This window comes from Peromyscus maniculatus, chromosome 12, assembly GCF_049852395.1.
Source record: "Peromyscus maniculatus bairdii isolate BWxNUB_F1_BW_parent chromosome 12, HU_Pman_BW_mat_3.1, whole genome shotgun sequence".
NCBI classification, from domain to species: Eukaryota; Metazoa; Chordata; class Mammalia; order Rodentia; family Cricetidae; genus Peromyscus; species Peromyscus maniculatus.
In genome coordinates this window covers 28228062-28243126 of record NC_134863.1, presented here as the reverse complement: position 1 = coordinate 28243126, position 15065 = coordinate 28228062, and the positions used below count along the sequence as shown (strand labels likewise).

At 35.0% G+C, this 15065-nt stretch overlaps 1 protein-coding gene across 10 annotated transcripts in view; it reads left to right on the top strand.

The window, feature by feature from the left end:
- Stxbp5l (syntaxin binding protein 5L) overlaps window positions 1-15065 on the top strand; it is a 240657-nt gene that overhangs the window by 178130 nt on the left and 47462 nt on the right. For all 10 annotated transcript variants that reach the window (XR_013043728.1, XM_006975722.4, XM_042259281.2 and 7 more), the window contains one exon: window positions 9116-9181. Coding sequence is in view for 9 of the 10 variants with exons in the window: in XM_006975722.4 (XP_006975784.1) it covers window positions 9116-9181 (66 nt within the window). In the remaining variant the exon portion in view is untranslated. The remainder of the gene's footprint in view (window positions 1-9115; window positions 9182-15065) is intronic.

The following is a 15065-nucleotide window of genomic DNA, read 5'->3' as shown; positions in this document are numbered from 1 at the left end:
TATTCAAGAATATGGTGTTCAAGTTTTACCAATTTCTCATAGATTTATAATAAACATGTGATGCTATTATGATAAGTAGAGTACAGAGAACAAATGCTGGCTCCGAGCTTGTCAGAATTCCACAATGCTAGCCATACAGTAGTATTGGGAAGCTTTGAAAACTGCTGAATATTTTGTAGTCCCTCCATAATAACAAGGTCTAAGCTTTTAAACTTACATTCAGAGTCTCCTAAAATATAATTTCCTATTTCTTGTGTATAAAAATGTGCTGCTGAACCCAACTGTATTTTCCTACCTTTTTGATTTACTCCCATCTCCTCTCCATAAATGACTTGCTCAAGTTGCTTTTTCTGTAATAAACCTTTTGTGCTGTAATCAAAGCTCTCTTGGATCAATTTCTTTAATTAAGTGCCTATGATATACAAGCTTGTACACAATATGTCTATATTTTTCAATTCACTTATATAGCTATATATTTTATACTTGTACTCTACATGACAAGAATATGAAAACCACATCAGTTAAACATTTGAAATTTAAATTCAATAGGTGAAATTTCAAATTTAAAAAAATTAAATTATTGTGACCTCTACTGCAGCACAAGTTCTGAGCTTAGCAAATAAATGATGATGGAGTAAGATAATGCATGGCAGAAAGCAATCTCATTGCCATGAACAGTCCGGGGATTTCTCATATTGGATAAATAGGAGAACTAACTCTTGTCATACTGGATTAATTGGAATTTTGCAACAATTATCTGATTTCTTTCTAACCAGAGACCTACATAAACAAATGAGAAGTAAAGTTGGATCCTTACAATATAGGACTTAAGTAGGAATTCCATGTCTCTACCAGTGGTCTCTGTGGCAGATCAAATAGCTCTGAAACTTGTAACCAGATATCTTAAAGTCCTCTCTTCATGATAAATATTTTATATTATGAAGAGGGTTGATTCTTTAATGATTCAAATAGATTTATTAGAAATAAATTTCATAAAAATGTGGGTTGAATTTTTAATTGGTATAATCTGATTGTATTTATATAGTCATATTACTATAATAGAGATAGTACATGAAGTATTTCTCCTAATCCATAGAAATGGATGTCTGTGTTGTTCATATCTGTGAAGAGAGATCCTATTTCTATGGATAGTTCATCCTATTCTGATTGTACTAGTCTAGTGGTTCTCAACCTTTCTAATGTTATGACCATTTTATACAGTTCTTCATGTTGTAGTGACCCCCAACCATAAAATTATTTTCAGTGCTACTTCATAACTGTAATTTTTTCTACTATTATGAATTGTAATGTAATCATCTGTGTTTTCTGATGATCTTAACTGACTCCTGTGAAAAGGTCATTCAATCTCCAAGTGGGGCATGACCCATAGGTTGAGAACCATTATGCTAGCCAATTGTTTATTTAATGGCCATTATAACTCTTGAAGGCAGTAATGGGGATTAGTTGATATATTCATCTATAGATGAGAAAATTAGCATAGAAAGAGATGATATTACTTTATTAAAATCCTAAAAGACAGTCAGACAAACTCACCTCAATATGGCACTAAGAAGACCCATGTGCTTTCCATCATGTTATCCTGCACCTCTTCTTGCCTCTTAAAGTTTTAGTCACATTGGGAAGCAAATTCATCATTCTATAATCAAAAGCTATTCCCTTCCTCCATACTACCTATTATCAATAAAATGACACATTCAAAATTGAAACAATTTGAATTTGTTTTTCATATCTTTGAAATGAAGAATCAGGTAAAATACTCTGTAAATGTCTCATATTTCTAAAGAAAAAAAGACCTTTTATTTTTATTTTGTTCTTGAAATAATGTAACATTCATATGTGAATTTTATTATTCTAATTTTGATGGAATATCTTAATTTGAATCTTTTCTTGGTCCATTTTCCTGATTATCTAATCATCTAGTTTAGGATCCAAGAATCTGTCTTTCACAGGCCTTTAAATTCATGTCTGCAAACCTCTTGTATCATAAAATAAAATTTTATAACTTAAAGAAAATCCTCATATTTAACAAATTACTGTTTGCAGAAGCAGTGAAATGCTTTGGAAAGAGCAGCAGCCACATATTCAAATTTAGATCAAGTTCTACTTTTTCAATTCATTGACTAGTTATTATAACCTTAAAGAAGATACTTAGATAATTGAGATTTCTTCTCGTATATAAAACAGCATAAAAATCATTATCTCGACCTCTCTTAAAGAGTTGCAGAATTCTTCTGGTTGATTTTGTAAAAGAACTTCTATAGCTATTAGATATGTTTATTATTAATGTGTGATGCAATCTAAAAACAGATGGTTATGTGACTTCCAACATCATGATCATTGTGTGGAAGCCATCGAGTTAAAACTCCATCTGTCTGTTGGTGCCTAGTGCTTTGTTTCTGAGAATGTCAGAAATGTTGCAAGTTAAAAACTGATTATATCCATGTTATTGAAAGGAAGTTTGAAGATACATTTAAGGTAAAGTGCGGCTAGAAACATTTGCTTGCGTATCAACATATAATTTACAAAAAGGGATCCTTTGAGATTCCAATTTTTCAGTGTTCACCAAATGAGATTTTTCTGATTAAAGAATGGCAGGATGTCCTCGAAATGTAAATAAGAAAAAAAAAACAAGAAAATGAGACAAGAGGCTAATTATAAAGAAGAGGAGAAGGTGAGTGTTAGAGAACTAGTAAGGAAGGGTAAACATAAACACCTGAAAACAGAACGTCCAGAATGGAAGACAAGTAAAGGAAAAGGGGGTAAGAAAAGAAGGAATATCCAGACAAAAGAAAATACCAGCATAAGTTGTGATAAACAAAGAGATCCACTCATTCAGTATTTTCTTTTTATTTATTCTTCTCTCATACAATACAGCCTCACCCCCTCTGCTCCTCCCAGTTCCCTACATACCTCCTCTCTCCCCAGACCACTGCTCCTCCATTTCCCTTCAGAAAAGAGCAGGCCTCCCAGAGATGTCAACAAACACGGCAAAACAAGATGCAATAAGATTAGGCACAAACCCTCAACTACTGTGTTGAACAACTTTCTGAGGCCTTTAGTATACTGTGATGAGAGAAATAATCCTGGTCTTTTCCTTGCAATTGCTGTTGACTATATAGGTAAATAAATCCATAGATAGACTCTTATAACTGAAAGGGGAGCCATGCTATAGTGGAGAAATGAGATAAGAGTCTAATTATAGTCCTGGTTTTTGTTTTATCAGAGAAAAGCCTATTCAAGAAATACATAAGTGAAGCTTTGCAAGATAACAAGGAAGTAGTCAAAACTTCGGGTTTTCAGTTCCAAACAAGCTAGAATCAGAGCACTAGATTGGATTTACTGCCAGAAACAACCAAAGACAATATTTTTTAGACAACAAAATAAGGAAACCGATATATTTTTTAAAAAATATATGACTTAAAGTGATGTTTAAAAGGTTGTCTCTGGCAGATGGTAACAGAAGAGGTGAACCCAAAAAAGACTTCCATGTGCTGATCGTTTCCAGACTATAGCAAAAGGAAGGGAGGTCCAGGTGGAAACCAAGTGGCTCCTTTATCTAGTAATAACCAGATGAAGAACCCCCCAAAACAGCGCTATATTATACCACTTTCAAAGCTAATGCCTTTGAAGAATGAAAACAAATTCCTCAGTCCTTGGATTGGATAAGCTGTTAAAAGCAATTTTTCATTCTCATTTTTAAAGAAAATATCATGTCATAAAGTTACATGAACATGAAATCATCTATTCAGAAAGAGATTTGTGATAAGGGAGAAAGGGAGATACTAAAAGGAACACAATCCTTGGAAAGGTGAAGTGATGGGAATCAGCACATGTGCCTGGATTGGTATTATTAGACCATATAGGACCCCATAAAAACTATGTATAGCATTGCAATGACTTGTCAATGTTTAAATGAAAGGAAAATACTTATAAAATATGAACATGAAACATATTACATTAAAATAATCATAAAAGGGAGAAAATGACTCAAAACTGGGATATCATATCTCCTCAGTCACTTTCCTATTTTTCCAAGTTTTGTGTAAGAACAGAGCACTATTTCCATAGTCAGAAAAAAAAGTATATTTCAAAAAACTGTTTTAATAATTGCATTAAGTAATAACTATAAAAATTCAGCATGAGTTTGGCATGCAGTGTAACTTGACACATGGAAATAGTTTCCTCATTAAGTCCATTTTGATCGCTACTGTAGTGAAAAAGCTAGACAAACAGCAGGTTCATTACGCAGTACAGAAATAGGTAAAGGAAGCTTAGCTCTGTGTGTGTGCTCCTGCATGTGTAAGTGCTCGCACACGGAGGTGCACGTTTTCACGTCTGTGCGCACATGAGGAAGCCAGAGGTCAATCTCAAGTGCCATTCTTTAGGAATAATCCACATTGTTCTTTGAGGCGGCCAGTGTCTCCCGCACTGGGATTGCAATTGTGTGCCACCACACCTGGCTTTTTTCCATGGGTCCTGAGGATCATACTCAGATCCCCATGTTTGTGTGGCAGGCAATTTATAGAATAATTGTCTTCCAGCCTTAAAGCTAAGTTTTTAACTTCTAGTTTTTATTTTAATGTCTTGTGAAATGTCCATACCTAATCTCATCTGTCCCACTTCCTAAGAGCTATATAGCCTGGGAAATTTATGTAATGGCCTCTGCCTCTTCTCATCAGTATAATAAGAGTAATAATATAACTTTTCTCATGATATTGTTATATGTAAAAGAGATAACTTACATAAATTATCTAGCAGTGTGTTAAGTACAAAATATTACATGTAATGAAATGTGGGCATTAGACATTCATAACTTTGATTATTCAAAGTCAGTCAAAGTTTTTCAAGTCTCCCTAAAGCCTGGAGAATTTTTTCCAGCCATACACATCACTCACTAATCATTATAATTCTTTTTTCTATTATTTATCTGTTGTTCCAAGTTACTTTTCTTAATATTTCCAGTTTAGGTAGTCTCTTCCTTTTTTATAACCTGTTATTTCTAATTGAATGTTATATAACAAAGTCTTTTAAGTGAATAAAAATTCAAGAACTACATAAGATAAGGTCATAGTGCAATTGTAAATTAATATTTCTTATTTAATAATAAGTGATAATAAATTTCCTTGTATCTACTTTTTATCTTGGGCAAAAAATAGTGGTCAATATCATTTAAGTTAACTACTGTCTATTTTCAGGTTAATAGCAATGCTTATATCAGTAAATATTATAACTATATAGTGACTGACAATAGAAATTTAAACATTGGATAATCATACTAAGTTAAAAAATCTTGAAATTTTCCAATGATATTTGAAATTTCCAATAAAATCTCAAATAACATGCCTTAGAACTTAAGCTCAAAACTCTGAGAATATGATAGAGCAGAAAACTTCCTGTGACCTTGAATTTTTACCTTATTTGTTTGTTTAGAAATGGAAAGACTTAGGATTGTGTTACAGTGTAAGTAGTACAGTAACATACTGTAAAAGTGTTCAGACAAGGAGAAATAGCTCATATGTACTGAATATTTTAAAGATTATACCACCCAGGTTTATATAAGTACACTCTGTGATATGTATACAATGACAGGATCATCTGGTGATATGTTTCTCAGAACAACTCTGCCCATAACAAATGAATGATTGTATTTGTAGATTGGTTTCTGATTAAGCTCTATCATTGATTTACTGTGAATTTATTTATTCAAAAAAGTACATTATCCTCACCTCTTTGATCTTACAGTATCTCGTCTATGAACATAGGGGTTAAGCCACATCTTCATAATATGACATTACATTTTCAGTTTGCAAATTCTATGAGGATCTTTTTTTCTGTTCCTGTACTAGTTTCTTTTCTGTTGCTGTTATAAAATACTCTGACAAAAGCAACTTAAGAGAGAGAGAGTTTACTTTGGCTTTTAGTTCAAGAGACGATGCAGTCCATCATGGCAGGGAAGGTGTGGCAGCAGACACATGAGGCTACCCAGGAGCTAAGCTGTAAAACCTCAAGACTCTCCCAGGGACGTACTTCCTTCTGCAAGGTTCCACCTACTCAAGATTCTCTAACCTTCCCTAACAGCACCACCAGCTGGAACCAAGTAGTCAACGCATGAGCCTATGGGAGACGTTTTACATTTCAGCCATAAAATTCTGTCCTTGGCCCCATATGCTCATGGTCATCTCATGATGCAAATGAATTTAGTACAACTTAAAAAAAAATCCCCATAGTCTTTAATAGTTATACCAGTGTTTAAAGGTCTCTTCTTAGACTCAAGGCAGACTCCTAAGTGCAACCCCCTATAAAATAAAACACAGATTCGTTCTTCTAATTTAATAATGGCAAAGAGCATACATTCTCATTCCAAATGGAGGAATGGGGACATAGTGAGGACACATTGGTCCAAAGTAAGATCATAACCCAGCAAGAAAACATAAAATCCTGTAACTCAGTGTCCAATATCTAGAGCTTCCATTTCAAGGGGCTTAGGCAGCTCCACCCCTCCATATGTGCTTCCTGCAGTATGATCTCTGTCCAGGGCAGTTTGTACTTCCTGTATGCAGCCCTCCTTGGCAGGTGTTCCTTGGCTTTGGTATATCCAACATCTTTAGGTCTCCATCACTCCATCATCATAACTCAGGTTTCATCTTCACAGCCTAATACAATGGCTCCTGAAGGCCTTCATGTAGGTACTCCAACCCTGCCACACATTGTCTAGCCTCCATGGCTGAAACCATAGAAGATGAATTGATGATCCCCTCAATGTTGTATCTCTCATGACCCCAAAACCAGTACCACATGGATAACACTGCCAAGTTCTGCTTCCAGCTAAAATAGAGTATGGTCCCTTTGGAGCACAGTTACAACAGCCTCTGGATGCCAAAGTTAAAAAACAAAATGAAACAAAACAAAACAAAAACAAAAACAAAACCCTCTAGGGAAGTAGTACTCAATCTTCCTAATGCTGTAATCTTTTTTATACAGTTCATTATGTTGTAGTGATCCCCAACCATAAAATTGATTTCATTGCTACTTTCTAACTGTAGTTTGCTAGTTATGACCCATAATGTAAATATCTGATATGCAGAATGTCTAATATGTGACCCCTGTGAAAGGGTTGCTTAACCTCCAAAGAGGTTGCGACCCACAGGTTGAGAACCACTGCTCCAGGGTCTGACCTTCCAGGAGTGGGAAATCCCTTGCACTCTCTCCTGTCTTGAGTTGGAGCCTTTATTGGATGAGGTCTTAACCCTCAGCATATCTTTCCTGTTGTTGCAGCGCAGAGCAGATGACTTTTCTTTAATGACACTAATCCCTTTAACATCCTAGTGTTCTTTTCCTCTCCAAACTTCAGTTTTTATATCGTTTTACCCCACTTGTTCTTCTTCATTGTAGACATGTGCAAGTGCAGTCTTTCATGACAAAGGGCACAAACTGAGTGTTATATTGTCATAAAATCTCCTCTACCCAAAGAATTCGTCTGTTACTGTTTGAAGCAGCCTCATGCAAATTCTCAGGACATGGACAGAGTGTATCCAATTCTTTGATCAAAATCCTGCAAATGCTCCTGGACCCATTCTTGATAGAGTCCTTGTTTCTCATGAGCTTGACCTCAATTGTCTGTTTCTCTCAACACTCCTGTCTTTGAAGTTCCTACTAGGACAGCCCCTTAAGCTCTACTTACAAGTTCAGTTCCTTTTCCAGCTCAAGTTCCAAAATCTTCCACATTCTTCCCATAAAACAAAGACTTAAAAAGCACATGACCCAGTTTACCACAGCAGTTGCCCCATCTCTTAGTACTAATTTCTGTCTTAATTTCTTTTCTGATGCTGTGATACCCTGACAAAAGCAACTTGGGGGTGGGGTATATTGGCTTACAGTTGTTGAGGGGCTGCAGTCCATCATGGCAAGGCATGAGCAGAGGCAGGAGGCTATGCAGAAGTGAGGAGCAGAGAGAGAACAAGAAAGAGGACAGGCTATAGAATTTCAAAACCCTCCCCCAATGCTGTATTCCCTGTAGCAAGGCTCCACCTCCTATAGGCTCTATAACCTTCCTAAACAGTGCCACCAGTTAAGACTAATATTCAAACACATTTCACATTACAACCAGAGTAGCACTTCTCGCATTTGTTACATAAATTGCATAATGAAAAGGTGATAGGGAAGAATAGGAACAAAGACAAATTTCATCATTCATAATACCTCTCAAATATTTCTGGGTATAGAGACATAGATAAGTACAAACTGAATAGTTATAAACAAATGAAAAATTACATGAGGTTATCCATCAAGAATAGGAAACTATGATGAAGGATATTTTATAAATGTTTTAGGAATGCAGAGTTGCAGATTATGAGAACCACAAAATGTATATTAATCTGTCTTGCTTTATCCCTGTGTTATCCAGAAAGTGATAAAATGGAAAGTAAGAAATACTAGAAATAAGAGTGTTTATTGTATCTTGATGACATTGAACAAATCACTTTTATATAGAAAATACTAAAAACAATTATAAAAATTTTAAATCTGTAGTATCTCTTAAAAGATCTTTTTAAAATCAATACCTCCTTAAGTAGAAGATTGTATTATGTCTTTTTTTTTTTTTTTTTTTTTGGTTTTTTCGAGAAGGGTTTCTCTGTGTAGCTTTGCACCTTTCCTGGAACTCACTCTGTAGCCCAGGCTGGCCTCGAACTCACAGAGATCTGCCTGGCTCTGCTTCCCAAGTGCTGGGATTAAAGGCTTGCGCCACCATCACCTGGCATATTATGTCTTTTTAAAGCACTTTCTATTTCCTATTCTTCTTGGTATATTTACTAAGGAATTTGGTCATTTATTAAAGTAGTTAAGTGTAAATAATAAAGACTTATCTTTACACCATCCATGTTTAATTACTCTTTGTATATCAGTAAGTTGCTATTTATTTATTCCTGTATCACAGGTTTTTCAAATAATTTACATAAGATGGATATGGTAAAGTAGTTTTCACAAGTTAAAGCTTGAAGCAATTACCTATAAATAAGAATTGCCTATGAAGTGTCAGCAAAATTTATCTTTTTTTTTTCTCTCCCTCTCTTTGCCTCCCCCATTACATTTCCAGGCTTAACAGAGCTGAACGATAGTCCAGTTCCTCTGGAACTAGAGCGCTGCAAGTCTCCCACCTCAGGTAAACAGAGTGGTGTTGTTCAAGCTTCTGGTGATTACTATAGGAAGCTATTGATACATTTTCATAATTCTTTTCAAATTGGTAGTGAATTCAGTTTCTGAAATTTAGTCATAAGTAGCTTTGTTTCCAAAATAAATACAAATGAATATCATTTAGAATATTCTTGGCCCAAAATAAATAAGATCAGAAGTATGATTATAATATTTTAAAATATTTCTTAAAGAAAGATAATTTTTCACATATGACAAGAGTGCCTAAAACATGTCAAATAAAAATGGGTAATAGATACAAAACTTTATCATCTATTCATATAGTTAAATTTGTGAGAAATTTAAATTTTAGGTGCAGAAAAAAATTATAGCATGCACCTGGACCACTATTCATGGCATGCTTATTTAATGATAAATTAAAATGAGAACTAACATGGCAGGAAATAAAACATTTTCAAGATAAAATGTGAGCCCACTAAATGTACATGTAATACTATGAGGAAAGAGATTCTTAGAGATAAATCTTTAAAGCATATAAATAAATTAATATCTTTGCATGATGTGATTCTGAGTGGTTGCATATTTTTTTAAAAATCTGATTATTATCTCAAAAAAAATTTGAAAATTATTTTAAAAATATCTGTTTATTCTGAATTTTCTATAATGAGTATATGACAATGGATAAAATTTTAGCACTTAATTATCATGTGTATCTTTGATAGCGGATAGATCCATTCCTATCATATTTAAAAGAAGTGATTGATGTGTAGCTAAATGGTAGAGTGCTTGCCTAGCATGTACAAGGCCCTGGGTTTGGGCCCTAGCACTATAAACTATTTTTCTCAGAATAGCAAAAGATATCATTACTTTTATTTATATTACTTTTATTTACATTATTTATTGTATATGGAGTTGTTAAAATTTTTTTTTTTTTTTTTTTTTTTTTTTTTTTTTTTTTGGTTTTTCGAGACAGGGTTTCTCTGTGTAGCTTTGCGCTTTTCCTGGAGCTCACTTGGTAGCCCAGGCTGGCCTCGAACTCACAGAGATCCGCCTGCCTCTGCCTCCCGAGTGCTGGGATTAAAGGCGTGCGCCACCAACGCCCGGCCTGAGTTGTTAAAATTTAATGATGCTTTTAAAGCATGTATCTGGACTTTAAAAATTATTGCAGCATTTCTTCAATTTGCTGTATACCCTTTGCAAGTTGCTGATTCTTTTTCCTTGCTCTACAGATGTCTAGCCTATGTAGAACCTATTGCGTCCTATGTGAAGTTTTCTTTTAATAAGATCTTTCCATTCTTATTTTATTGCCTTTTTTAAAGATAATTTTATTTGTATGTGTGTGAGCCTACAAGAATATATGTGTACCACATATGTGCAGGAGCTTGCAGATGCCAGACAAGGGCATCAGATCTGATATTGCAAATATAAACAAGTCGTTGTGACCAGTCACGTGTATGCTGGGAACCAAAACTGGTTCCTCTGCAAGAGCAATACTCTTAACCACTGATGTCTCTCCAGCACCATGGTGATTTTATTTTGATTGTCTAAACACACCCTTCTTTTTGCATCCTCTTTGGCACCATCGTGATTTAGGAAAGCATTGCCTCATACCTAGAGTAACACAAAAATGTTCTGGTGAATGTTTTTGCCTTTTAAACTCCCTTCACAGTTCATTCTCCATATCATGTTGCAGAATTAACTTCCTTAAAATATTACTTTGTCATATTTTCTTATAGCTAAAAATCTTTCATATAACTCATTGTCCTATATCCAATTGTTGCACCAACCTAACTTTAAATTTGAATAATAAACATTGAACTCTCCCTTCCATTCTGTCCTCACATATTTCTGTCCTCCTGAAAAGCTGAATATTGCTGTTAATTTTTTATTTATTTTTCTCAACTATTTTTGTTTGAAAATAAACAAAAAAGACATCCATTTTAGCCCCTTGTTTTATGTAGTTTACTATAATTTTGCTTGCATCAACTTACAGTATAATTTGTGTTCCAATATCACTACATTAATTATTCCTTTATTTTTATAGTTGTATAAAACTTAATTAGATGTATATATCATAATTTATCTAATAAATTTAACTATCAAGCACATTGAGCTTGCTACCAATCTTCTGCTACTACAAACTAATACAGAGAGAAACCTAACCACATGACTCATTTTAAGTTTGTGTAAATGTATCTAAGGGATAATTTTGCAAAATTAGAGTTTAGGGGTCAGAGATTATATACCTGTTTAATTTTTGTAGATATTCCCATGTTTCTGTCCTCAAATCCTAAATAATATTCAAATGTTGGTTACTTTTTAAATTTATAACTGATTAATAGATTGAAGGGATATGTCAGTCCTACAATTTACATTTTATGTGATACAAGTTATGTTCAACACCTTTTTTCATATATTTAAAGACTTAATTTTTCTGTACACTATTTGTGCAGAAATGTATCCATATTGTAGGACTCTGTCATGTATTGATATTGACTTTACGATATGAAATCAAAATAGTTTCTCAATTTAACTTTTAGTTTTGTTTGTTGTATCTCTTTTCTTGGGCATTTTTATATAAAAAAGACATCAATATTTTATGGCCCACCTTCCTTTCTTTTATTTCTTCTCTGTGTGTGCTCATGTTCTTGTGGGTGCATATGCATATTTGTGTGCTTGCATGCTGAGGCCAGGGGTCAACCTCAGACGTCTTTTCGTAGACGTTGTCTACATTGTTCTATGAGGCAGAGTCTTTCACTGGGATCTAGGGCTTACCAATTAGCATAGGCTAGCTAGCTGGTGAGCCCCACACACCGGCTTATCTCTGCTTCCCCAGTACTGGAATGATCAGAACCTGCCATTTGTCTAGCTTTGTATATGTGTTCTAGGAATCCGACTCAGGGCCTCGTGTTAGTGCAACAAGCACTTTACTGACGGAACCATCTCCCTGCCTGCTCTCCTTTCTTTTTGCACAAGGTTTTTAGTAATGGTTGAGATTACTTACTCTTTAAAGTTTAAGTAACATTTCTCTATTGTAACAATTAATCCATGTACTCTTTATAATTATACTTTCTCTTTAAAGAAATTTATCTTCACTATGGAAATTTTTTGTTTAGCCTTAAAGAATTCTTACTCTTGTTTATTTTTAACTTTTTAAGTTCTGCTTTTATCTTTATAAATTACTTCTGTTTTCCTTTTACCTTATTTTTATTTTTCAACTTTTTATGGTATATACTTAATTCTTTTATGCTCATTATTTATTACCTGTTCCTCTAAGTATTCAGTGCTAAATTTCCCTTTGATTTCTACCCTAAATGTATCACATGGATTTTATAAATTGTGATTTTTATTAAAAATCATTTTGTGCAATATGTTAATTTTTTCTTTTACTAAAACTAGATTTTTATGCATTACATTCTGATTGTGGTTTCCCTCTCCCTACCCCTCACAGTTTCTGCCCATCTCTCTTCCATCTGGACCCATGCCCTTTCTGTCTCTTGTTAGAAAGCAAACAGACATCTAAGGGAATATAATACAATGTAATATAATACAATATAAAAGATAAAACAAAAACAAATCGGAATGCTATAAACAAACAGAAGGAAAAGAGCCCAAGAAAGGGCAATGAAACAGATATAGGTGCAGAGACCCACTTGTATACACACTTAGGAATCCCATACAAAACACAAAATGGGAAACCATAATATATACTCAAATGACCTGTCGGGGAAAAATAAATAAAATTAAAAATATAAAAATATAAAATTTTTAAAAAGAGAGGAAAATGAAAAAGCCCTGACAGATATGAAACAAGGAACCTCTAAAAATGCTGTTGAGTTTGTTTTCTGTTGGCCATCTACTGCTGGCCATGCAGCCTACCCTTAAGAGTAGTTTGTTTTCCTGGTAAGACTGCCTGGGAGAAAACTAAATTTTCATTTGCAGGCAATTATTAATGGGAAATAGCTTCTAAGTTAGTGTCCAGAAGCACTGGGACCCCATCTGGTGCCAACCTGTGCAAGCCCTGTGCCTTCTGCCTCAGTCCCTGAATTCATCTGTGCCTTGATCCTGTTGTGCTTAGAAGACCTTGTTCTCCTGGTGTCCTCCATCCCCTCTGGCTCTTACACTCTTTCTACCTCCTCTTCCACAGGATTCTCTGAGCCCTGAGAGAGGGATTTGATTGATACATTATGTTTAGGGCTGAGTGTTCCAAGGTCTCTCACTCTCTGCATCATGTCTGACTGAGGGTCTCTGTATTTGTTGCCATTTGCTGTAGGAGGAAGCTTCTCTGATGATGGCTGAGCAAGGCACTGATCTATGAATATAGCAGAATGTCATTAGGAGTCATTTTATTGCTTTTTTTATTTTAGGACAGTAGTAGTTGGCATTCCTGTAAGTCCCTAGGCTATCTAGTCTCAGGTTCTTGGTCACCCAAGGAATTTCAGATATGGGTTCCATCTCCTGGAGTGGGCCTTAAGTCAAATCAGATATTGGTTGGTAACTCCCATAAGTCTGTGCCACCACTATACTAGACATCTTGCAGGCAGGAGATCATTGTAGATCAGATGGCTTGTAGCTGTGCTGGTGTTTGTTTCTCCTTTGGTAGAAAACAAGAGTATGTTTCAGTATCAAGAACACTAGCCCACAGGGATGAAGGTTCTATATAGGCATCAGCTTGACATCTCCGTGTTCAATGAGTTTTATAGGTGTTTTCTTCAACAATGGGGCCTTGCTGTCAGTTTGTGGAGAGGCAACTATAGTCTTGGCAACAGCCTGAGTTGTTTAAGGTTCCCATGGTACCCTTTTGGTTAACAACTCAATTAGATGTAACCCAATCTCAGTACTGAAAGCTTCATTTGGTGACAAGAGATGGCCAGTTGGGGCTCTGTGTCTACCATTATTTGGTGATTTTTCTTTAGATTGCCTTCATATATGTATGTGTTTTAGGAAGCTTCTACTGTATTAGATTTCCATACTCCTCAAATGTCCTTTAATTTTAGCTGTCTCTCCCTGCATTCCCTCCCTCATCCTCCTCTGCCCTTCCCATCCCCAATCAATATCCCTGTTCCAGCCCTCCTCAGCTATCCATAATTATCTATTCTACTTCGCTTTTCTAAGACAACTATCTATATTTCCCAGTTCCTTACTCTGTACCTAACCTCTGTGGTTCTATGGATTGTAGCTTGTTTATCAATTGACTTAACAGTTAATATCCATATATAAGTGAATACATACCATATTTGTCTTTCTGAGTTTGAATATTTTTTTGTAGCCTACAATTTTGGGGTGTGATTTCATCTTTTTGTTCTAGAGCAGTGGTTCCCAACCTTCCTAATACTGTGATCCTTTAATGCAGTTCCTTATGTTGTGGTGACCCCCCCAACCATAAAATAATTTTTGTTGTTACTTGATAACTATAATTTTGTTACTGTTATGAATTATATTATGTAATGTAATGTAAATATCTGTGTTTTCCAATGGTCTTGGGTTGTTGGATTTCCAGGTTGAGAACTACTGTTCTGGAGCTTTCAGTTGTATTATTAAGTTACTAGTATGAGATTTCTTTTTTTTTTTTTTTTTTTTTTTTTGGTTTTTCGAGACAGGGTTTCTCTGTGTAGCTTTGCGCCTTTCCTGGGACTCACTTGGTAGCCCAGGCTGGCCTCGAACTCACAGAGATCCACCTGGCTCTGCCTCCCGAGTGCTGGGATTAAAGGCGTGCGCCACCACCGCCCGGCGAGATTTCTTCAGTTGTTTGTTTATTTGTTTGTTTATTTGTTTTATGTAGTGCTATGAGTTTGCCTCTTAGAACTGCCTTTATTATTTACCATAAGTTTGGGTACATTGTGTATTCACTTTCATTCAATTCTAGAAAGCCTTTCAATTCTTTCTTAATTTCT